Source organism: Canis lupus, chromosome 2, assembly GCF_048164855.1.
Source record: "Canis lupus baileyi chromosome 2, mCanLup2.hap1, whole genome shotgun sequence".
In the NCBI taxonomy this organism is placed as follows: Eukaryota; Metazoa; Chordata; class Mammalia; order Carnivora; family Canidae; genus Canis; species Canis lupus.
The window spans coordinates 62,616,911-62,639,182 of record NC_132839.1 but is presented as its reverse complement, the minus strand read 5'-3'; the positions used below and the strand labels follow the sequence as shown (position 1 = coordinate 62,639,182).

Below are 22,272 nucleotides of genomic sequence, written 5' to 3'. Positions count from 1 at the left end.
GTGGTATGTGTGAGCATGCAGATACTCTTTAAGACAGTGATTTTGTTTCCTTCAGATAAATGTTCAGTACTGGGATTGCTGGATCGAATGGCAGTTCTTTTAACTTTTTGAGGCTCCTCTGCACTGTTCCCCACAGCAGCTGCACTAGTTTGCATGCTCCCCAATGGTGCACGAGGGGTCCTTTTTCTCCTCCTCCTCTCTAATAGTAGCGATTCTAGCAGGTAGGAGATGGCATCTCCCTGATGAGTGATGCTGAGCATCTTTGCATGTGCCTTTGGGCCATCTGTGTGTCTTCGTTGGGAAACTGTCTGTGTGGGTCCTTTGCCCACTTACTAATTGGATTCTTTGTCTTTATGCTGAGTTGTAGGAGTTCCTCATGTAGTTTGGATATTAGCCCCTTGTCAGATGTATAGTTTGTGGGTTGCCTTTTCATTTCATTGGTCATTTCCTTTGCTGTGCAGAAGCTTCTAGTCTGGGGTAGTCCTGCCTGCTTATTTTTTATTTTGTTGCTTGTGCTCTAGGTGTCACACCCCAAAAAATTTGTTATCAATACCCATGTCAAAAAGCTTTCCCCTCTGTTTCCTTCCAGGCGTTCTGTGGTTTCAGGTTCTACATTTAAGTCTAACTGGTTTCAAGTTAATTTTTGTGAGTGGTAGTGGTCTAGTTTTTGTCTTTTGTCTGTGAATATCCAGTTTTCCTAGCACCATTTATTGAAGAGAAGTCTTTTCTCCATTGAGTGTTCTTGGTCCTGGTTTCTATGCTTGATCTCTGTGCTCCTTCTGTCCCTTTCTCCTCTCCACAACCCTACCTCTCTCCCTTCCCTGTCTCTCCCTCCCCATCTCTCTCCCCCTCCCTGTCCCTCTCTCCCCTTCCCATCTCTCCCCTTCCTCATCTCTCCCCCCTCTGTCTCTCTTCCCCTTCCCCCGTCTTTCTCCTTCCCTGTCTCTCCCCCTCCCTGTCATTCTCCCTGTCCCTGTTTGTCTCTCCTTCCCCGTCTCTTCTCCTCCCCCATCTCTCCCTGTCTCTCTTCTCCCTCCCCATCTCTCTCCTGTTTCTCTCCTCCACCTGTCTCCCGCCCACCGTTTCTCTCCCCCTGCCCCTCTCCCCTGTCTCTCCCCTCCCTGCCTCTGTCCCTTCACCTCTCCTAGTAGGATTGTCACCTTTGTGACCTGCCCTGGTTATTGCTGCAGAGGTGACTCATCATCATCCACAGAGTCTGGGTCACCCCACTGACTTGGCAGCCTTGGTATCTCATGTCCATTCTCCCTCTAGCTAGTGTGTGCTTTGTTGTCTCAACCCCTCACACTTACGATAAAAATTGAACTTGTTACCTGGCATAGCTGCTTCTTGCCAACGTGCTCCGTGCTGTTGTGGGAGATGTTCAAACCCCAGTGCACTGTGTACTCTTCCTTGCCCTGGTGAGCCATCTAACTTCATCTCTACTGATGGCTCCTCCAGAAGCCAGGTGAACTTTCTTAGCAGCCCCTGGCAGCAGCCCCAGTTGGTGGTCCTTTGCATTGCCCAGTGCTGTACTGATCCTATTGCAGCTATGTGAGCAGCTGCTACTCTTAATTCCATTTTGCAAATGAGAAAACTGAGACCCTCGGTAATGTACAGCCAGGGGCCAAGTGAATGGTAGAGCCATTTACTGATTTCAGAGCCTGTATTGATGTCCAGTCATGTGGAACACAGCTCTGACCATGGTTTCCTGTCCGCTGTCATTCCCTCTGCTCTGTGCCCCAGTCCAGCGTTCCTTCATGCAGTACCTGCCTCTTCCTGTGCATCCATTAGCCCCACAAGGAGCTCACACAGTAATGGAGGGCACAGAGAGGTATCTGACCCAGGCTGGGTGGACCAGCAATGGGTGATCCTGTCCACGCAGCACCCAGAGAAAACCCTGAAAACAGGGCCAGAGAAAAGATGAGCATTGGACAACTCATTGGAACTGTTTTTCTGAGTTTGTGTGCTGTGCTCCCTGGGCATCCCAGGAGGCCAGGCTGGTATTGCATGCTATGACTGTTCTGCTTTTGTTAGCTCTCTTTCTCCACCTCAGGTCAGAAGCATAACTAGTCATAAAGTAGTGGGGAAAGTCCTTTGTCTGTTTTTGCCTAGATTAGGATCCCTTTGCATTTGAGGTATGTTGAAACCTAAATCTGAGAGAAGATTTTTGACTTTCTCGCAGCAGTGCCAGAAGACTCAAGATACAGAGGGCAGGGAGCCCTTAGCCTACTCTGTCTGTGTCATGTATTCCCTGCTGTGCTCTGCAGTATGTACGTGTCTCTGGGTCTTTGGGGTGAGGAGGGCCAGCTCATGTGAAGCCACAGCAGATGACAGGAGAGGCGTGTTGAGCTGACTGTATCCATTCAAAGGATGGGATAGAAAGAAATCATTAGTTCCCAGAGGGGATTTGTCCACACCCTAAGGAGGATGCTGTGGACAGGCTTATGGGTAGAATGCCACTGGGTGTGTCTGTGACACTCCCAAGCTGAGTGTGGGTGGCTGTGTGGTTGCCCCGCCCCACGATATCCCATACTAGGCACAGAGATCACCTGGCTCTCTGTTCTCAGTAGTGTGCAGACCATGAGCTGGGGTCCTGTGTAGAACACTGTCTTCTTTCTCTGGGCACTTGCTGTGGCAACTTGTAGTTCTTTGCAAGCCAAGGAGATGTTTATTCCAGCAGGAGTAAGATGTGGTGAGGGTCCTTCTGCTCCTGCCAGAGTGAATGTGGCTCGGCCCTGTGGAGGCCTCTCTGTCCAAGGGGTAGTAACCTGTAGCACGAAGTGCAGGCCGCCTGCTCTTCAGTGGAACTGGGTCCACTATCATGCACAAACATGGCTCTTACTGCAGAGCTCCTGGAGAACTTGCTGACAGCAGTGGAGAGAAGGCCTGGAAGAGTAAAAATGTTAGCATCCTTGGCTGCTCCGTTAAATAAGTAGGATATCTGGTTTTTTTCTTTGAAAGCGCGATCTTCTAGATGCCAAATGGTTTGAACATGTAAGTATAGGAAAGAGCTGAGGGTGTATCTTTTTTATGCAAGATCTGCAAAGCATTGGGCCATAATGAGCAACAAAGACATTTTCCTCTCAGTTCTACTTTTTATTTCTAGGAATGTTCCGGAGAATCACAGCAGCTGCCTCTAGACTCTTCACGGTAGACAGCACCGACGGCAGTTTCTATGGCCTAGAGAGGCTGAACGCCCGGGTGCGTGCCATGGTGCCCACACATCCAGCCCTCGTGCTGCTCTGGTGCCAGATCCTGCTGCTCGTCAGCCACACCGACTACCGCTGGTGGGCAGAGGTGCAGCAGACCCCCAGGTACGTTTGCCATCTGCCAAGTGCCCTAGGTAGCCCCGGAGGCCAGCCCACTCTCATGTGCCAGAAATCTGGGCAGCTTGAGATTTGGCCCCGTTTCTATGAGACTTCGTACTGGTTGTGCTGAACGTTAGCCATCCTCTCTTGGACTCTGCACTGTAGGGAAAATGTGGTTAGATTAGAGGCATTCAGAGTAGGTGCTGCTTTCCAAATGTGGTTTCTTTGACAAGTTCTTTGACACGGTTCCTCTTGTGGATCATTCTTGTCATGCTGTGTCCCTCCTGCTAGGCTCTCGTCCTTAAATTGGTTCCAGAGTCAGACATGTTGCAATGTCTTAACTTCATTATAAGGTAAATGTGGTTCTAGTTATTCTTAGATAATGAAGTAATTAATTACTGAACAATATTTCAAAACTGCTTGGAAATACTCTATTTTTTGTCATTCAGAAAGACTTATTAAGTATCTGATTGAGGGTGACCCCCTTTTTGCTAAAAGTTTTCAGGGTTAAGCCTTGATTTCTGGGCACTGTCCTGTTCAGACATTTGAACACATGTGGGAATAGAAGCTTTGCCGCCCATCTGCTAGGCTGTCCTCAGTGCAGGGTTTCCAGAAGGCTCCAGGGCCTATGATGAGGAGAGGAAGCAAGGGCTGCAGGGCAGAGGTCAGCTCCTTTCTGCTCAATGTGGGAAGGCTGAGCTGTGTGAAACCTGGGGTCCCCTTTGGGTCACTCCATTGCTTTCAGCTGGAAGACCCAGTGTTACTAGGCATTATTCAGTATCTGTTCTGTGCTATATGCTGTGGGATATGCAAGGAAAAAATGTATTTTCTGCCCTCAGTGTATTTACAGTTTAGTTGGGGAAGACCAGTGAAAACATTGAAAAGGCCTAGAGAACATTACCTACTATAGGAGTCAGGAACAGAAAACGATTATCTGCTGCAGTGCTCCTTCAGTGGACATAAATCAACCGGTGAGCTTATTAAAATCGAGTTCTGGTTCAGCAGATCACTGTGGGACTCAGCTTTTTTGTCAGGCTCCTCTGTGGTGCTGATGCTCTGGTCCATAGAGCACCCTCTCTGTGAGGCCCTGAGTCCTCAAGGAGTGTGCCAAAGAGCCACTGGGGGAGCTCGTTCCAGGGACCAGGACTGTGGCCCAACCCACCACCAGACTGGACAGCTGGGTACCTTAGGAATTAGGATCCTGGGCTCTTGTGTTCTCACCGTCTCCCCAGACAACTCCCATGGGACCCAAGGATGATTTATGCTGGGCCAAGACTTGGTGGGGTGGGGCTTGAGTTAGCTGCTACTGCTAGCAGGTGTGTGCAGGTGGACAGAAAGTGAGACATCCACCAACCACCCCAGTGGGTGTGTGAGCCAGTGAATTTCATCCTTCACTCTACTCCCCGCTACCCCTTCTCTCATCTCCCTTCCTCCTCCTCTTCCTTTTCCTGTGCTCCTCTTCCTCCTGCTGGCTGGAGGGTGGGGAAGGCAGAGGGAGACCTAAAGTGGGTTCAAGAGGAAGTAGGATGGTGGACTAATCTGATAATTAGGAAACAGACACACCCAAACAGAAAGGGCCTTCTACAGATTTGAGGGATAAAACATGTAGAAAGAACACTATTGGAATGATAGGGGAAATTTGAATGTGAGTTCTAGGTGTTTTATAGTAAAGAGGAGTTCTCAGGGGACCCCTGATGAAGTTCTTAAGGGTGAAGTGGTTTCACCCGCAGAGTGCTCGTGTGGTACAGCCCAAAAAAGTGTGTGCGTGTGGACTGCATATGTGTGCCTGCATAGAGTGCATATGTGTGTATGTGCATAGAGTATGTGTAGAGTGAACTGTGTGTGTGCAGTGTGTACACATGTGTAGAGCATGTGCATGCCTGTGAGTGTACATGTGTGGGATTCACGTGTGTGTAGAGTGTGCGCATGCAGGTGTTTAGAATGCATACATGTGTAGTGTGTGTGCATGTGTGTGCATGTATGAGCCCATGTATGCAGTGCACGTGTGCAAAGCATGTGCATGCATATGGCATGAGCACGTGTAGTGTACATGTGTGAGCACGTGTGTGCAGAGTGCACATGTGTATGTGCACAAAGGTGGCAACATATTAGTGATTGAATCTAGGTGAAGAGGTGTGACGGTTCATTGAATTAATCTTTCACCTTTTCTGTTGGTTTGAAAGTTTTCAAAGTAAAAGTTAAGGAAAAAAAGATACGGAAGCAGGGGCATTTTAGATCATACATTCTTGGACAATTCTTAGGGGGAGATTTGGTCTAGAGGGGAAGAGATATGGGACATGGGGTTGTGAGTTCCTCGTTTTCACTTCTGGTCCTCGTTGTAGATGCTGAACAGTGCTTTGTTGTGGTTTTCATGTGCATTTCTCTGATAAATAAGAATTGTTTTTTCATGTACTTATTGGCCATTTGTGTATCTGTCTTCTGTTAGAAAATATGTATTCAGATAGTTGCCTTTTTTTTTAATTTGGCTGTTGTTACTAAGTTGTAAATTCTTTATGTATTCTGGATCTAAGTCAGATGTAATGTAAATGTTTTCTCCGCATCTGTGGTTTGCTGTTTTATTTTTTTTATGGTTTCTTTTGAAGAGCAAAAGATTTAAATTTTTATGAAATCAAGTATGTCAGGTTTTCTGTTTCATTCTTTTTCTGTCCCCTCCCAAGTACCTACCCCAGGAGCATGAAGATTTTCTTCTCTGGTTTCTTTTGGAACTGAAATAGCTTTAGTGTTTACCATTCCGAGTTAATTTTTGTGTTAAATTTTGTGTATGCCAGAGCAGAGAAGAGTCATCTCCTCACCCAATCCCCTGAAGGGTGGTTCTTTCAGCATTTTTTTGTGAAAACATCCATGCTTTCTGTCTTGAGTTCCCATGGCACTTTTCTCAGAGTGCAGTGGGGCACGAATGTACGAACCTATTTGCAGACTCTTCTCACGTCCCCCAGTTGGCCCCTCTGCCAGCCATCACGGCAGCACTGCCACCACTTGGTCACCTCAGCTGTCCTGCCGGTTCCCCTACTCTTTTGTACTTCTAGAATAGTTTTGGGTCCTGTAGGTTCTTTGCATTTCCATGTTTATGTTAGAGAATCAGGTGGTAAGTATCTCCAGATGAGCCTGCTGCCGTCTGACTGAGCTTGGAGCCAGTCTGGAGTTTGGGAAGAATTGGCATCCAGCGTCTGGTCCATCAGTCCTGGAGCATGGTCTTGCCCCATGTATTTCAGTCTCACAGTGTTTCATGTGCAAGCATTACTTGTATTTTATATATTCGTCCCTAAGCATTTCATGTTTTGGAATGCTCTTTTAAATGGTACTTGAGAAAGCGTTTTATTGCTATGGCGTGCTGCTAGTTTATAAAAGTATAGTTGGTTTTGTGTACCAACTGCACATCCTGAGACCCAGTCCAGCTCACATAGCAGCCCCAGGATGCTTTTGGGGCTCTGCAGGGTTTTCTGTGAACACAAGAATATCATCTACAGGTAAAGACTTTTCCCTTCTTCCTTTCCCAGCCGTATTCCTCTTGTTTCTCTTTTCTGCCTCAGGGCACTGACCAGACCGTCTGTACAGGGCTGACCTCCTGTCTGTTTCTGTTGGGGTCCAGAAGTGTCATTTCCTTCATGACCCCTGTTCATTTGAGGTCCAGGGGGGTGGAAAAGATGGACTGCACGAGTTGATAGCAGTTAAGACACAGAAACTACAGAGGTGTCATTAATTGCAGTGTTTCACTTAACTTTTTTTTTTTTTCTTTTAAGTTTATTTATGTCAGTAATCTCTGCACCCAACGTGGGGCTTGAACTCACAACCCCACGACCAAGACCTGCACATTCTTTTGACTGAGCCGGCTGGGCGCCCCTCACTTAACTTTTTAAACCAAAGTAGATAAAAGCTAATGTAGTCAGTGGATTTAAATGCTTGAAAATCTAAATAGCCCTGAGAGCCAGCCATTGTCAGAGGCTGCCATCGTCTCTCTTGCTTTGGGAAGCTTTGTAACTGGAGCTTCCACCAAGGCCACAGTGCTTCCAGCTGGCTGGGCGTGCAGGAAGACCAGTGAGTGAGTCCATTCCTCTGGTCTGCTATCCTTGATCTGTGCCTGTCTTTTTCTATACATGTTTGGCAAGACATGTGTGTGGTCTGTATTTGGTGAGTGTGTGGCATTCGTGTTGCGTGGATCATGTGTGTGTGGTGTGTATGTGAGTGTTTGGCTCTTTTCATGTTAGTAGGAGTTAATCTCCTAAGTGTTCTCCATCAGCTCCAGGATGCCCCTGTTGAGACTACCTGCTCCTATTCTGATGTTATGTCAGAAACCTCTGGATCTGGGAATTGTATTCCCTGAATTACAATAACAAATGCTTAACCTAGTCAGTGTTTAAAATAAATGAGCCAAAAGTGGATATAGTCTGGGATTTGGCTGGTGTCCTCATTCAGCTGTTTGAAGGCATGCTGTGGCTGTTCATAAATCCAGGAGTTTATGAGTTTTCTTTATCCTACCTAATACAGTTTCCCTTTTTATAACATCTTGTATTGTTCTCCTCTGTTATCCTGAATAAAATTAATGGATTCTATAACCTAGTATGCCGAAATTTCATATAAATATGTCACAATGGTATCATAAAGATAAAACTAAAGGAAATAGTGTAATATATTGTGGTTCTTTAGTGCTTTTAATGTCCCTGCTGTGTTTAGGGGGAAATCACCCGCATACATGTCCAGTAGCCCCAAGGGAGCAGAGCTTAGACCTACTCAGACCTATGCTCTAACACACCCCAGCAAGATGTTGTAGACCATGAGTGTTTATTTCCAAAAGATAATAAAAATGAATTACTTAGAAGTATGGAATACAAAATACAAGCTATTCTGATTCGTAGATTCAATAGGAGCCCTCCCCAGCCTGGCGCAGGCAGGCTCTCTGATGAGTCTTGGAAGCCATACTCTGGCCGCATGGCCCCTGGAAGCACTCGCTGCTGCCACAGCAGGATCTGCTCTTGTCTGCTTCTTGTTTGGGGGGGCTCTGTCTTCATAGGCTTTTGATTTATTTCCAGTCTGCCTGGCCTCTGGTGGCCTGTTACAGTCTTGCATGTGCTGTGGCACTGGGGGTGTGGTGTGGCCACCCCTTAGTTCCAAGGCCTGTGTGTGCAGTCATCTGGAAGGTGAGGCGTTCATTCACCATTGGTACCTAGCAGCATCTGTCGTGAGGTCTTCGGGGCTTGCCTATTAAGCTGGGACTCCATTTGGATTAATGTTGGTTGACCTTCAAATCCTACTGCTAGGATTTGAATTGCAAACTGTGCCCCTTTTCCTGCAGAGGCTCCCCTACCTTTGTGAAATGCAAAGTCACCACTTGAAGAATAGTCACACTGGGGCTGGCAGAGGGCTGAGAAGAGGAGGCGTTTCTGTTTGTTGGTTTTTAATTGGTCTATGTCTTACACTATAGAAAAATACACTTTAAAAAAAAGAGATTATTTATTTATTTGAGAGACAGAGATAGTGATAGAGATAGCGAGAAAGAGTATGAGCAGGGAGCAGAGGGAGAAGCAGACTCCTCACTGAGAAAGGAGCCTGACATGGGAATGGATCCCAAGACCCTGGGATCATGACCTGAGCCCAAGGCAGACATTTAAGCAACTGAACCACCCAGGAGCCCCAAACGTACTCTTTCTGTATCAAATATTGTCAGGTGAACACCACCACAGTCGCGGTACAGGACAGCATCACCACTTCAGAAGGTTCCCTGTGTCTGCTGTGGCCACCCTCTGCCCCCCACTCTCCCAGCCACCAGTCTATGCTCCATCCCTTTGTTCAGCATAATGCCATATGGATGGAATCACATGATCTGTAACCTTTTGAGTCTGGCTTCGTCACTTAGCGCAGGATATTTCAAGGTCATTTGTAGCATTGCATGACCAGTAGTTTGTTCTTGGGGCTGGCGAGTAGTATTCCATTATAGGGATAAGGACAGCTGGCACGTCCATTCACAAGTTGAGAAAAGGGAAATTGCAGTTTGAACATTTGTAATCTGTGGACTATTTTATACCAGTTCTCTTATAAATCCTGAGGTGCTGTAGAAAAAGTTGGTACATTTCAGAATATTCTTGTCCTCATGTGACCTCCGTCCCCACTAAGCCTTAGCAGAGATGCACAGGCTCTTTGTCACTGAGGGAAGAGTATTGTCCCAGACTCCAAATTGGGGGCAGTTCACAGGTGTGACGACACCTGTGTTTGAGGGCTTATGGCAGCATCAAGGGCTCCCCAAGGTGTAACCCCTTGCACTGAAGAGTGAAATAACCCGCTCTGGTGGAGGAGTTTTGCAGAAGTACTTTCAGATAAGGTTTGCGTGGCAGCACGTGGGCAGGTGAGAGTTGCAACATTTCACTAGTAATTGTTTAGTAAAATCTGACCTTGGAGGGGCTTTCTCTTGGCAGGCGGGCAGCGTTCATGCAGACCCACACGGGGAATCCCGAAAGCAATCTCTGTGTTTTCTGGTGCGCCTGGTGAGAGCCCTGGTACCTGAGTGCCAATCGGAGATGCAGCTTCACAGCAGGTTCCACTTTCAGTCGAGCACTTGACTGTTTTCTGTTCTCTTGACGTCCGGACACATTTTGCCATGGCTTAGAAGTAGGCAGCTGAGAGTGGGGGGTCACATTCAGGTCACTGGAGTACGGCAGGGTTTAGGGCCTCCACCTACCTCAGCACCGGAACTGCACCTAGTCACCTTCTGCTTTGAAGATGATCTCATGCTGTCCCAGAAACATTGTCAGCGTGTCTGTTTCTTCTTCCAGGAGACGCAGTCTGTCCAGTACCAAGTCACTCAACCCCCAGATGTGTGGAGAAGAGGAGGATCCCGATGCAGCATGCAAGCTTGGGATGTGCAATAGAGAAATAGTGCGAAGGGGAGCTCTCATTCTCTTCTGCGATTATGTCGTAAGTTAGGAAACATGAGTCCCCGTGGGGGCAGGGGGCTGGAGTACCCCAATGTGGGTGATGCTTTTACAGAGTGACCTCCTACTGCCCCTTGCCATCAGCACGGGACCTCAGCAAGTGTTCCGTCCTGCTCAGGCCGGTCACAGACATGGAGGTTTGGCTGCAGAAGATTTCACTCAGCTGCCGCCTATTTGGCGAGCGTGACTTGGAGTGGGGTTCTGCTTTAAACACTGTTCACCATCTGTGCAGAGGGCATTGGTGTCCATTGTTGCATTTTAAAATGGATTCTGATTGGAATGCCATTTTTAAAAAATAACTTTTGTAGAGTTTTTGACCATAAAACTAGCATCATGTGTTTAACATAGAAACTTGACAAAAACCAATAAACAGAAGAAAATACAGTCTCCTTGGAATTGCATTACGCAGGAAATCTGTTGTGACATTTGGCTGGGATTTCATATTTTTTCTCTACCGATAACAGCACGTGAGTTTCTTTGGCACAAATATGGCACCATGTTTATGCTGTTTTCACTCAGCAAAGCATGTGATGTTCTCAGTTGGAAAAGGAAGAGGGCTCCTTCACACAACTAGTTGTTACACAGATTTTTTTGCTGCTGTTTTTTATCGATATTTTTTTATTTGCATCTATTACATTGAAATAGTTTTTCTATCTTGTACTTTTGAGAAATAATTCATTATAATTGTATAATGTTATCTTTCGTGGAAAGGTAAGAAAAATATTAATTTTATAAATTAATACTATCAAATTATCCCACATGGAAAATATTAATCAGTAATCAGATGTCAAAGAATTGATTTCATGTTATAATTTCTGTCTAGAAGGATTATGAATTAAGATTGAAAGCCAACACACATATTCGAGGATGGATATTTATTTTCTTAGGAATCTTAAATCTCCCCCTTTAATGTCCATTTGATTAGTGGAATCTATTCCTATTTTGGATTCAGGAATGCTGTCAAAACTGTGACAGTTTCAGAGAGCCCATTTCCTCTGCTGACCTGTCAGGACTGGAGAACTGGGGAGCACTCTTGGGCGGCCAGACCAGAGCCTGGATGGAGCGAGGTCAGCCATGCATGGGACTGTCACCTGCTCCCTTGTGTCATGGCTCTGGTCCAGTCACCTGAGGGCAGGAGGTGCTGCCCCTTCCATTCTACTGCCCTGGGGTCACACTGTCTTTGGCAGGTGTGCTGGGCCTTGCTCTGTTCCTCCTCTGGCCCTTGGCCAGTGTCCCTCAGAGGTGCACCAGAGCATTGCATTCCCCTGGTGGGCAGTGTCTGATGTCCAGCAGCTTGCACCACAGTGTAGGGGTGAGGGTGACAGAATCTGTGAAGTAAGTCCAACCCCGATGATTGTTGGTGGTCAAACACTAGATAGTTTCAGTGAGGATTATAATTTGGAATTTGTTTTCCCATCTTCCTTCTTCTGGCCTTTTCTTTGGTATCCGTGTCTATTCTGTCCTTGTCTGCTTGCGAATGAGTCTGTCACTTTCTCCTCAGTGTCAGAACCTACACGATTCAGAGCACCTAACGTGGCTCATCGTGAATCATATCCAGGACCTGATCAATCTGTCCCATGAGCCTCCCGTGCAGGATTTTATTAGTGCTGTTCATCGGAACTCTGCTGCCAGTGGCCTTTTCATCCAGGCAATTCAGTCTCGTTGTGAAAATCTTTCCACCGTAAGTCTCCTTGGTACCAATTGTGCCAGTCCTTTTTTTTCTCTGCCTTAAGAATGTACTATTGGAATTTTTAAACTGCCAATTTCCAATTGGCAAAATGCCCTTGTTGCCTTCTTTCTGTCCACTGCCAGCCTACCACTCTGAAGAAGACGCTTCAGTGCTTGGAAGGGATCCACTTCAGCCAGTCGGGTGCCGTGTTAACCCTATATGTGGACAAGCTTTTGTGCACTCCGTTCCGTGTGCTGGCTCGCATGGTCGACACTCTAGCCTGTCGCCGGGTGGAAATGCTTCTGGCTGCAAATTTACAGGTACTAGAAAAACAATGACACTAATTTTTTTTTTTTAATTTTATTTATTTGTCCATGAGAGACACAGAGAGAGAGGGAGGCAGAGACACAGGCAGAGCGAGAAGCAGGCTCCATGCAGAGAGCCCGATGGGGACTTGATCCCGGGTCTCCAGGATCAGGCCCTGGGCCGAAGGCAGGCGCTAAACCCCTGAGCCACTCAGGGATCCCAATGACGCTGATTTTTATTGAGAACTTAGCAGGACAGGCAAAACAGTTGCCTAGTTTTTTCCTCTACAGGCATATTCTTCATACACCACTGAGAGAAACGTGTATAAGATGTATAAGTTCATTCTTTTGTGTGCCTGGCACGAGCACTTCTTGTCCTTCCTTCCAGTCTGCCTTTGCTATAATACACTGTACATGTCATTTTTCCACTTTCCCAAGAGTATAGGGTTATTTTGATTCATTGCATGTTACCCACTTGCTGACCGGTTCCTGTCTACTTCAGAGTGGCATGGCCCAGCTGCCAGTGGAGGAAGTGAGCAGAGTCCAGGAGTACCTGCAGCGCAGCGGGCTGGCCCAGAGGTAATGCAATGCCCGGGCTTCCTGGCTTCAGGGAATACAGGCTTAGATTTATTTATGAACTCTGGATGAGAGAGAGACATGCTTTGCATGTGAGTATGCTGTGGAAAGGCCCTCAGAGACTTTCTAAATTAAGCAGACTGGGATCTCACTTTATAAAGTGGTAACAGAGATTCGGCCTTCATTTCTTGGGCTGGTTGAGGGGTCATATGTATCCGGATGGTCTGTCCACCCACCTATGACAAGTAAAAATGGCAGTTACCACCTTGATCTGAGCAAAGTCAAAGCATATAACTTAGCTGCTAAGTAAGAGAGGGCAGTCTGAAAGATGTTACCTAATTCTTGGCATGCATCTCTTTCTGGTATTTGTCCCCTAATTCTGCCTCATAGTCCTTTAGAAATCTTCATCAGAAATCATGACATCTATTATCTATTTCCACAACTAAATAAATAAAATACTTTTTACCTTTAAATGTTACCTTTTCCCTCCACACGGAGGAAGACGTGTGAAATGTGTGTGCACGCACTTGCATGTATGTGCACGTGAGAGAGCAAGGGAGAGAACAGAATAGAATTGCCATTGTGTAGCTCGTTGCCGGTGTCTTCATTTAGGAAGGCATCTAACCTGGTACGTAACACATGGTTTGGTTGATTTTTTTTTCAGTTTGCTGGGCCTGGTTATGTTGTGATTTGCATTATGAAGTTGTTGCTCTCATAGAAGATGGTAGAAGGTCAAACTATTATTTTTCGACTCCAGAGTTAGTGTTTAGACCAGATGAAGATTATAAATATCTTGTCCTAGATGAGGTGCTTGTTCTATGAAGTGAACATAAATTTGTATAAACTGTATTGTGTTGGGAGAATCAATGGGAGATTTTGTGCACTCAGATTTTAGAATAGATGATCTATTTTGTATTTGTAAAGAATGCTTTTATTAGCTGTTAAACCATGTAATGCCTATTATGGTGTTTGAGTATTAATGAAATGTCTGCAAAATACTTGTGGCATATGAACTGTGGTTATTAAAAATAAGCTAGAGCCTGAATTTGCATTATGATTTGTCTGAGTGTTGTTGAGGCAGCTCTGAGGATAAAGTGTCAAACGCGTTGCATCTCGCTTTAAGAAGCCACTGTCATTTCCTAACCTATGAGACTGTGTTCTAACCCCGCGTGTGATTGGATTCCAGACACCAAAGGCTCTACTCCCTGCTGGACAGGCTGCGTCTTGCCACTGCACCGGGCTCACGTGGCCCTTCACCTCCAGTTACCTCCCACCCGCTGGACGGGGATGGGCCCCTGGCACTAGAGATAGTGATTCCAGATAAAGTAAGTATTCAGCTTGTGTACATATGACACACAGGGCCTATTCCAGGCCCTAAATGCTCTTTTACATCTTTGGCAAATCCAGAGTGTGCAGTGGGGCAGTAGGATGTCCTGGCACCTGGCACAGCCCCCAGGGCCTCTCAGCCTGCTATTTGTTGCCAGCAGTGGTCAGGGTTCCATCATTGACAGGATGCCTAAGGCCCAGCCCAGGTCATTATTAGGAATTATGGGGTGAGAAAGAAAATGCTGACTTGGGACACTCATGGCCTCAGGGAGAGGGGTATCAGCGTGGTTCACGGGAGAGTCAGGAGAGGAGTGGCCATAGCCTCCATAGGCCATTGTGCATACCTGCTTGGCCTCTCTCCATCTCCTTAACCCCACTGACCTCCTGTGTGTTGAGCACACCACCCCAGGACCCTGGTAGACTGTCATCACCCTTGCTGCTCACATCTCAGAGCTGGGTACCAGTTGGGGCTGTAACAGATCCTTGGTACTCTGCTTTCCTGGAGGGAGGTCAATATAGATATGAACTTGGATTTTGAAAACCCATAGCCCAGGCACAGGAATGGCAAGGTTCAGGTCTCTATTGCATTGGCCTTGGAGAGAGAAGAGCACTACAGACAGCCCAATAGAAGATGTTAGGAGCAGAACCAGATGAGGGGTGGCCAGAGGGTGAAGGCACAGAGAGGAGGGCCTGCTGCCCTCACACTTGAGCTGAGTTAGGAGGACACTCAGGTGTGTCAGGGAGGAGCAGAGGCTGTCTAGGTAGTGACAGCAGGTTCAGGTCTCTATTGCATTGGCCTTGGAGAGAGAAGAGCACTACAGACAGCCCAATAGAAGATGTTAGGAGCAGAACCAGATGAGGGGTGGCCAGAGGGTGAAGGCACAGAGAGGAGAGCCTGCTGCCCTCACACTTGAGCTGAGTTAGGAGGACACTCAGGACAGTCAGGGAGGAGCAGAGGCTGTCTAGGTAGTGACAGCAAGTCAAAGACACAGCCTACAGAAAAGGCCTGTGGTTTGGTGAGCAGCCACATGGCTAGCTAGAATCCAGTTGCACTGAAGCTGCATTCATAGTCCAGAGTGGGCCACAGGATGTGAAAGCGCAGGGCAGAGAAACAACACATGTTCAGTAGAGTTGAAGCCCCTTGAAAGCCATGCCAAATTTCACTGGGTTTCCCACTTTTTTCTTCTTCTCAGGACTGGTACCTACGTCTAGTCAAATCCCAGTGCTGGACTAGGTCAGATTCTGCACTGCTAGAAGGGGCAGAACTGGTGAATCGGATTCCTCCCAGTGACATGAGTACATTCATGATGAACTCGGTACGGCAGAGAGCAGCGGGATGCTAGCAGGATGCTTGACTTGTCTTATCATCATGTGATCAACTTAGGACATGTGGCGCTCACTTTTCTGCCTTAATGGCAGACTCTAATCCAGACAGGATGGAGCATGGGGGACTCCAGTCTAGATGGGACAGGTTGTGGGGAAAGTCTAATCCAGATGGGGCAGGGAGTGGGGAGACTGATCCAGATGGGATGGAACATTATTTCAGCTACATTAGAATCCAGAAGGAGGTAAATTGTGTCTAATTCAACTTTTCATGCATTTGAAAAGAGGTTCTCTTAGATTGCAATCTGTTCTCATAACAGTCATGAGGAACAGTACTAAAATGGTGTCCTGGTACATGATTTAACCAATTCTTGTATTCTGGAAATTCATTTTTTTTTAAAGATTTTATTTATTTATTCATGACAGACACAGAGAGAGAGAGGCAGAGACACAGGCAGAGGGAGAAGCAGGCTCCCTATAGGGAGCCTGATGTGGGACTCGATCCTGGATCTCCAGGTTGTGACCCAGGCTGAAAGCAGTGCTAAACCACTGAGCCACCCGGCTGCCCTGGAAATTGATTTTTAGTAAGACCCCTCCCCTTATTTTAGGTGGTGAGGTCCTCCTGGCCCCACTACTTATAGTGAGGTCCCTGTACCCCTACTCCATATGGTATGGCCCTCCTCACTCCATGACTTGTAGTTAGGCCTTCCCCACCCTCTCACTAGATGTTATGAGGTCCCCATCCGCCCCATTGAAGTTGTGTAGGCAGGCAGGCAGAGCTGGCCCAGTGAGGCCCTTGCAAAGCACCGAGTCCCTATCCTCATCTCCTAGTCATGGCCTGTGAGGAGTGGAGTCCCCGCCTTCCATAGCAGCCACAGCTATAGTAGGTTCCTTCCCAGACCTCCTGGGACGAGCAGCTAATTAAACCTTCAGGTGTTTTAGTGCTGCCTCAATATGTATAAAGTGGGAATGAGGAGCAGCAGGGGTCTGGGGGATGACAGGGTGACTGCATGAAGGGTGGGGGGCAACTAAGGGTGGGCCAAGTATGGATAAAGAGACTCAGGGTGGAATCCACACAGCGGTATGTGCCTAAGCACTAATTCTTCAGTAGTTTGACAGTAAGAGCTATACTGAAAAAACAGAATTGGCTCACAGTCAGTTTGCTGAAGCCATTTTAAGCTCCATTTGGTGAAAGCTGATTTGCTGAATGATAAATTTGCTTAAAGATCTATTTATTGGGGGCAGCCCAGGTGGCTCAGCGGTTTAGCGCTGCCTTCAGCCCAGGGCGTGATCCTGGAGACCGGGGATTGAGTCCCACGTCAGGCTCCCTGCATGGAGCCTGCTTCTCCCTCTGCCTGTATCTCTGCCTCTCTGTGTGCCCTTCATGAATGAATAAATAAAGTTAAATAAAATAAAATTTTTTAAAAAATATATCTTTATTGAATATTCCAAATTCAGTAATTGAACTTTTAATAGCTTTGAAGGTTCTGGCTGTAGCAGAAAGGTTCAGTTTTGGTCACTGATGATGACCTATGCTTTTCTGAATGTTACCTAATCAAGATGAATATTCTGCCTGAAAATTGGCCCCCCAAAATCCTTAACATCTAAACCATCTAAAAAAATGGTTTTTAGAAGTTGGCAAAACACAAGTTGATACACTATCAAAGAAATGGCTGTATTTCAACCACGGTTGTGGCTCCTTGGATTTATTTCAGCTGCGTTTGAACATAACTTGTCAAACTTTGTGAATGTTTGGTGTTTCACTGGATTTCTTAGGTGCCGTGTCAGCTTCATTTTGTATTTTTATCAATTAAAAATTACATGTTGAATTTATTTCAAACAAATTTGAAAGCATAAAGAAATTTAAAATCTTTCCTTAATATTAAAGTACCCCCAAGAAACCAGAAGTGTGCTTCAAGTAGCATATGGTATTTATTACAGGAAACAGAATATTCTTTAAAATACTTTGTTATGGTATACTCCTTTGTGCTTTCTCAGAAACGTTTGCATTATCCCTTCTTCAGTTGTGTTTTTCTTGCCTGGTTGAAAGTGTGTAATAGTTGTTGAACCTTTAACATCCTGATTCAGGAATTCAACTTAAGTCTGTTGGCTCCATGCCTGGGCCTGGGCATGCGCGAAATCTCCGGAGGCCAGAGGAGTCCCCTTTTTGAAGCAGCTCGCCTGGTGACACTGGACCGCGTGACCAGCCTGGTCCAGCAGCTCCCTGCTGTCCATCATGTGTTCCAGCCATTCCTGCCTATGGAGCCCACCGCCTACTGGAGCAAGTTGAATGATCTATTTGGTATTTAAAATAAAAACTTCTTTTATTTTTAAAAAATGCTGCAGAGGCAATATTGTGCTTTGCACTGAGTAAAGATTAGCAGTAAATGCTGTTGATCTAATAAACAGAAAGCATATGCGGAGGTGGCTGAGAGGCAGTGCCGGGGACCCTAGCTCTGGATGTCTTTTGGCATGTTTGCCCCTTTGCCGTTCCCCGGCCTAACCCCAGAGGAACCCTGGAATAGACCTCAGAAGAAGGTGCATTCTGAGTCACACACAGTTGGGTGGGTGTGTGCAAATGTATTTCTGAGCCGAAGGTGCCTTCAGATTCTCAGAGAATGGCCTGACTGCCTTTCCTAAGTCATGAACCCTTGCTAGAGTTGTGTTCACCCCCAGTCTTGTGTTCTAGGGGATGCCGTGTTGTATCGGTCCTTGACCACTCTGGCCCGGGCCCTAGCCCAATACCTGCTTGTGTTCTCCAAACTGCCCAGCCATTTGCACCTACCTCCTGAGAAGGAGAGGGACACTGTGAAGTTTGTGGTCATGACCCTTGAGGTAAGAGGCAGCTCGGGAAGTTGGTGTTTCTGTGCTGAAGGACTGTCACTAGAAAAATAAGAAGGCAGTTTCATCTGAAATACAGGAGCTGTGTGGTCCGACAGGGTCCTCTCCTCCCAGGGACAAGAACTAGAGGTGGTCAAGTTCCACATCTGTCCTTACTTTCCTGTGCACACTCACACCCCTGACTGTGTGGGTTTCTCACAGGTGCCTTATGACATTGGCTGCATAGCACTTCCTGTCCCCACTTTAGAGCAGGCTCTGGAGAGCCAGGCTTGGGACCAGGGCTCCCACCCAGTGTTTCCCCTCTGTGTGTGTCTAGGGCGAGGGCACAGGTTTCAGAGGAGGATCTGGTAGGGAGAAGCAAGGATGATTGGAGGGATGAGCAGAAACCTTTTAGGGATCTCCCAAATAGTGTAGGGAGTTATGTGCTTATGTGTGGATCTCTTTCCTTGATTCTAAGATGCCTTTGATCTCAGGGCAAACATCCATTAAATATGTTTTTTTCCAGGGAAAAGGAAGCACTGCTAATGTAGTGTGGATCCTAATTTTAGATAACTAAAAATAATCTGGGAAAATTATTGTTTTAAGTTGAGTAACAAACCTAGATGTTTCAGCCATAAGAAATTAAACCCTGTGTTAACACTTATAATCACCCCCAAAATGTGTGCATATCGTGCATTCGTCACCTTTCCATACAACTTTGGCAGAGTCTAGCCTGCATCCTTGCAGCCAGAGAGCCTAAGCTGTGTTTGTCAGCCTAAGCAGGACATGGCTGTCTCAGCATCGGCTCCACCTGCCTCTTCATAGGTGTCAGGAGGGCAGTCATTCATGAAGTGATGAATAAAAGCACCTGCTTGGAGCTGGGCCAAGTCAGACATCTCAGTGTGGTGGTGAGCAGGCTAGCAGGCAAACATACAGTGACAGTACATAGTCATGACTGTCAGCAGCAGTCCCATGACTGCCATGTGCAGGGCAAAATGCTTCTATGCATCCTCTTATTCAGATCTTCCTATAATTCTGCAAGATGGACTCTGTTATTCCCATTTTACAGATGAGGAAAGCAGGGCTTACTGAGGTTTGGTGGCTTGTCCAGGTTTCACCCACTAAGAAATAACCCATTGGCATTTGAACCCAATCCTGGCCATCTCCAGGACCCATGCTCTCAGATTCAGCCTGGCAGAGCCTGCCTGCACCCTGGGAGCCCTGTGAGGAGGAGCCTAGCCTAGAGACCATGTGGCAGGGAAGGATTTCTAGAGGAGCCCACAGAGCCGAAGGAAGGAGGAACAATGAAATCAGGGTGGCCCTTCTGGCAGAGAGGCAAGCCCCAGGCGGTTTTGGGAGCAGGTGGTCAAGCTTGGAATATAAGGGAGTAGGCAACAGGGTCTCATCCCTCTGGAAGCGTAGTCAGGACCCACCAGCCTCTCACTGTTGAGACAGTTCCCTGGCAGCCTGGAGATAGGAAGCGGGTCTGATCCTTCTGTAACGCTGACCCTCCCCTTTAGGCCCTGGCATGGCATTTGATCCATGAGCAGATCCCACTGAGTCTGGACCTTCAGGCAGGCCTCGACTGCTGTTGCCTGGCTCTGCAGCTGCCCAGCCTCTGGAGTGTGCTCTCCTCCCCAGAGATGGTGACCCATGCCTGCTCTCTCATTCACTGTGTCCGCTTCATCCTAGAAGCCGGTGAGTCTTTGACCACAACAGGTTTCTCTCCTCTGTCACGGGATCAGTAGTCAGCTCTGCAGATCTAGTCACGGACGTTTATTTTGTGCCACCTGTTTTCCAGGTGCCAAGCAAGGAATTGGGGGTTACTTGGTGGATAAAATATAGGCTTTGTGTTCATCTCCAATGGTTTGGATTCTGCATTAAAATTGGACTTGAATTTGCTTTTGTAGTCATTTTGTTTAGATTTTGGCGTTCTAACTTTCATAAAAAATACTCCTAATTTTATGTCCCTTTGATCTCTGGTCCTACTTGACTGTTTCATGCTTTTAGTCCCAAATGACCATAAGATTTAATAAGATTACATTAAAAAGATTGTTTTCTGTTATAGTCAAAATGCTTGTTTCTATAATGAATTGTAATATTAATGTATTATAAAATAAAAGTGACATTCTTTTGGGACAGTGTCCTTAACAAGGGTCATTAGCCAGAGTTTCTCAAAAATTAGACGTTATAGTTTACATGTTAGAGGGTGTTTTGAAGTTTCATTGTTTAAATTGTTTTCATCTGTGCATTTGTAGTCAGCTTGAAAACGGAGATCTGGGGAGTAAATTTTCAAAGCCAGACTTCTTGGGGAATTGCAGTGATGCTTTTAGCAGTAATGAATCACGAGCTGTCTGATAAAAACCTTGAGGGCAAGAGGTGCCAAACAGCAGGCAGTGGACAGATGTAGAAATCTCAGCATAGACGTCTAGTCTCATGCACTTCAGACAAGCCTGGAGACCTGTCCCTGAGTCTGGTACTGTCTAAACCTGACTCCAGGAAATCCAGAGCTCCTCTGGCTGAATCTGTCTCCTTGAAATGTTATAAGGCTCCATAAATGTGAGACTTTGAATAAAAAGGAATGGTAAAAGTGTTTGGAAATTGTTCTATTGTGACTTCCAGTCGTGGTGCAGCCTGGGGACCAGCTGCTTAGCCCAGAAAGGAGGGTGAACATGCCAAAGGCCGCCAGAGTGGACGAAGTAGATCCAAACACACAAAGTAAGTCTCGAGCCGTTCTTTTTTTACCCAGTGTTTTTGAGGGCTTGAAATTCATGAAGAGACTTTTAAAGGGGTAAGTGTAGACACCTGAAAGCTTACTTAATGCAGTTGCATCCTGTTGATTATCTTTAGATATGGGGGCAGTTTGAGCACAGCATCTCACCTGTGCTCTTTCCTCTGCTAACACACTGGCTCTAGTCATCCAGCTTTCTTTGGTCCCTCCAAACTGGGCTGGGGTGTCACTCCCAGGCAGCCCTCCTGATGCCCCCCTTTCACAGCTGCTCCTCTGCCATCACCGCACTCCCTGAGGGCAAGGACTGCCTTCCCTCCGTGTGCCCACTTTCGTAAATGCTCTAGAATGTTTACCGGGTGACAAACAAATACGTGGAAATACCCATGTGACCATCAAGCGACCTGAGTGTCTGTTTTGACCTTCTCTGGGGGTGGATGTTTAAATGAAAGTTACTGCTCTTCCTACAGAAAAAGCATCCACATCCTATCCATCGGAACTTCTAGACTTAGACGTGTGCCATAGGTGTGCACGTTCTTTGTCCTGAGGCAGGTCGGGAGGAAAGCACTTGGCTGAGTGACTGCTTGTCACTGGGGGGCATCTGGGTGTCCTCAGCCAGAAGGTGTGGCTGGAGTGCCACCTGCAGCCCATCCACAAGATGGGAAGCACATGCCCACCTGGTGGTTCTTGAATGCCTTTTTTTATGGAATGCTCTGGAATACCAGAGTCTTAGCCATGCTCTGGTGGCTTCAGAAGCCTTCCTCTTTCAGAGCAAGTACATACATGCTTTGTCATTTGCCAGCATTTGTACAGACCAGGTAAGGATGACATTTTCCTGTCATTCATCTTCAGCAAGTGATTTCTCTTCCTGTGTCACCTGTGAGTGTGTAACCCTCAGACACAGTGTCCTTCGGTACACACAGCCTAGCTCCTCGAAACTCTGTGGTCTGTCAACCCTTAGTTCACGCTTTCATGGTTTGTTGTTGATCCGTGAGGGAGACACACACTCACCTCCCTGCTTGGCCACGTTCTAGCTGAGTGGCCATGGCGAGTTCTCATCAGTGCTTCTGCAGGGAAGGTACAGGTGGCACTAGCCTTGGATTGGTAGAAGGATTAAGTAAATTCATCCATGGATAGCACCCAGAACAAGTGCCTGTCTTGTTATAAGTGCTCAGCAAATATCACCATAATTTTTCTCATAACTTAAATTTCTATCCATCTGAAAATAGTTCAGGCATTTCAGGGGGTCGAGTCAGAGCAGACAGGCTCACAG

At 46.7% G+C, this 22,272-nt stretch overlaps 1 protein-coding gene across 3 annotated transcripts in view; it reads left to right on the top strand.

The window, feature by feature from the left end:
- HTT (huntingtin) overlaps window positions 1-22,272 on the top strand; it is a 141,045-nt gene that overhangs the window by 96,004 nt on the left and 22,769 nt on the right. For all 3 annotated transcript variants that reach the window (XM_072803748.1, XM_072803757.1, XM_072803743.1), the window contains 11 exons: window positions 3,107-3,314; window positions 10,094-10,235; window positions 11,754-11,933; window positions 12,065-12,241; window positions 12,729-12,805; window positions 13,989-14,127; window positions 15,322-15,444; window positions 17,540-17,753; window positions 18,141-18,286; window positions 19,792-19,969; window positions 20,894-20,989. In XM_072803748.1, coding sequence (XP_072659849.1) covers window positions 3,107-3,314; window positions 10,094-10,235; window positions 11,754-11,933; window positions 12,065-12,241; window positions 12,729-12,805; window positions 13,989-14,127; window positions 15,322-15,444; window positions 17,540-17,753; window positions 18,141-18,286; window positions 19,792-19,969; window positions 20,894-20,989 — 1,680 coding nt within the window. The remainder of the gene's footprint in view (window positions 1-3,106; window positions 3,315-10,093; window positions 10,236-11,753; window positions 11,934-12,064; window positions 12,242-12,728; window positions 12,806-13,988; window positions 14,128-15,321; window positions 15,445-17,539; window positions 17,754-18,140; window positions 18,287-19,791; window positions 19,970-20,893; window positions 20,990-22,272) is intronic.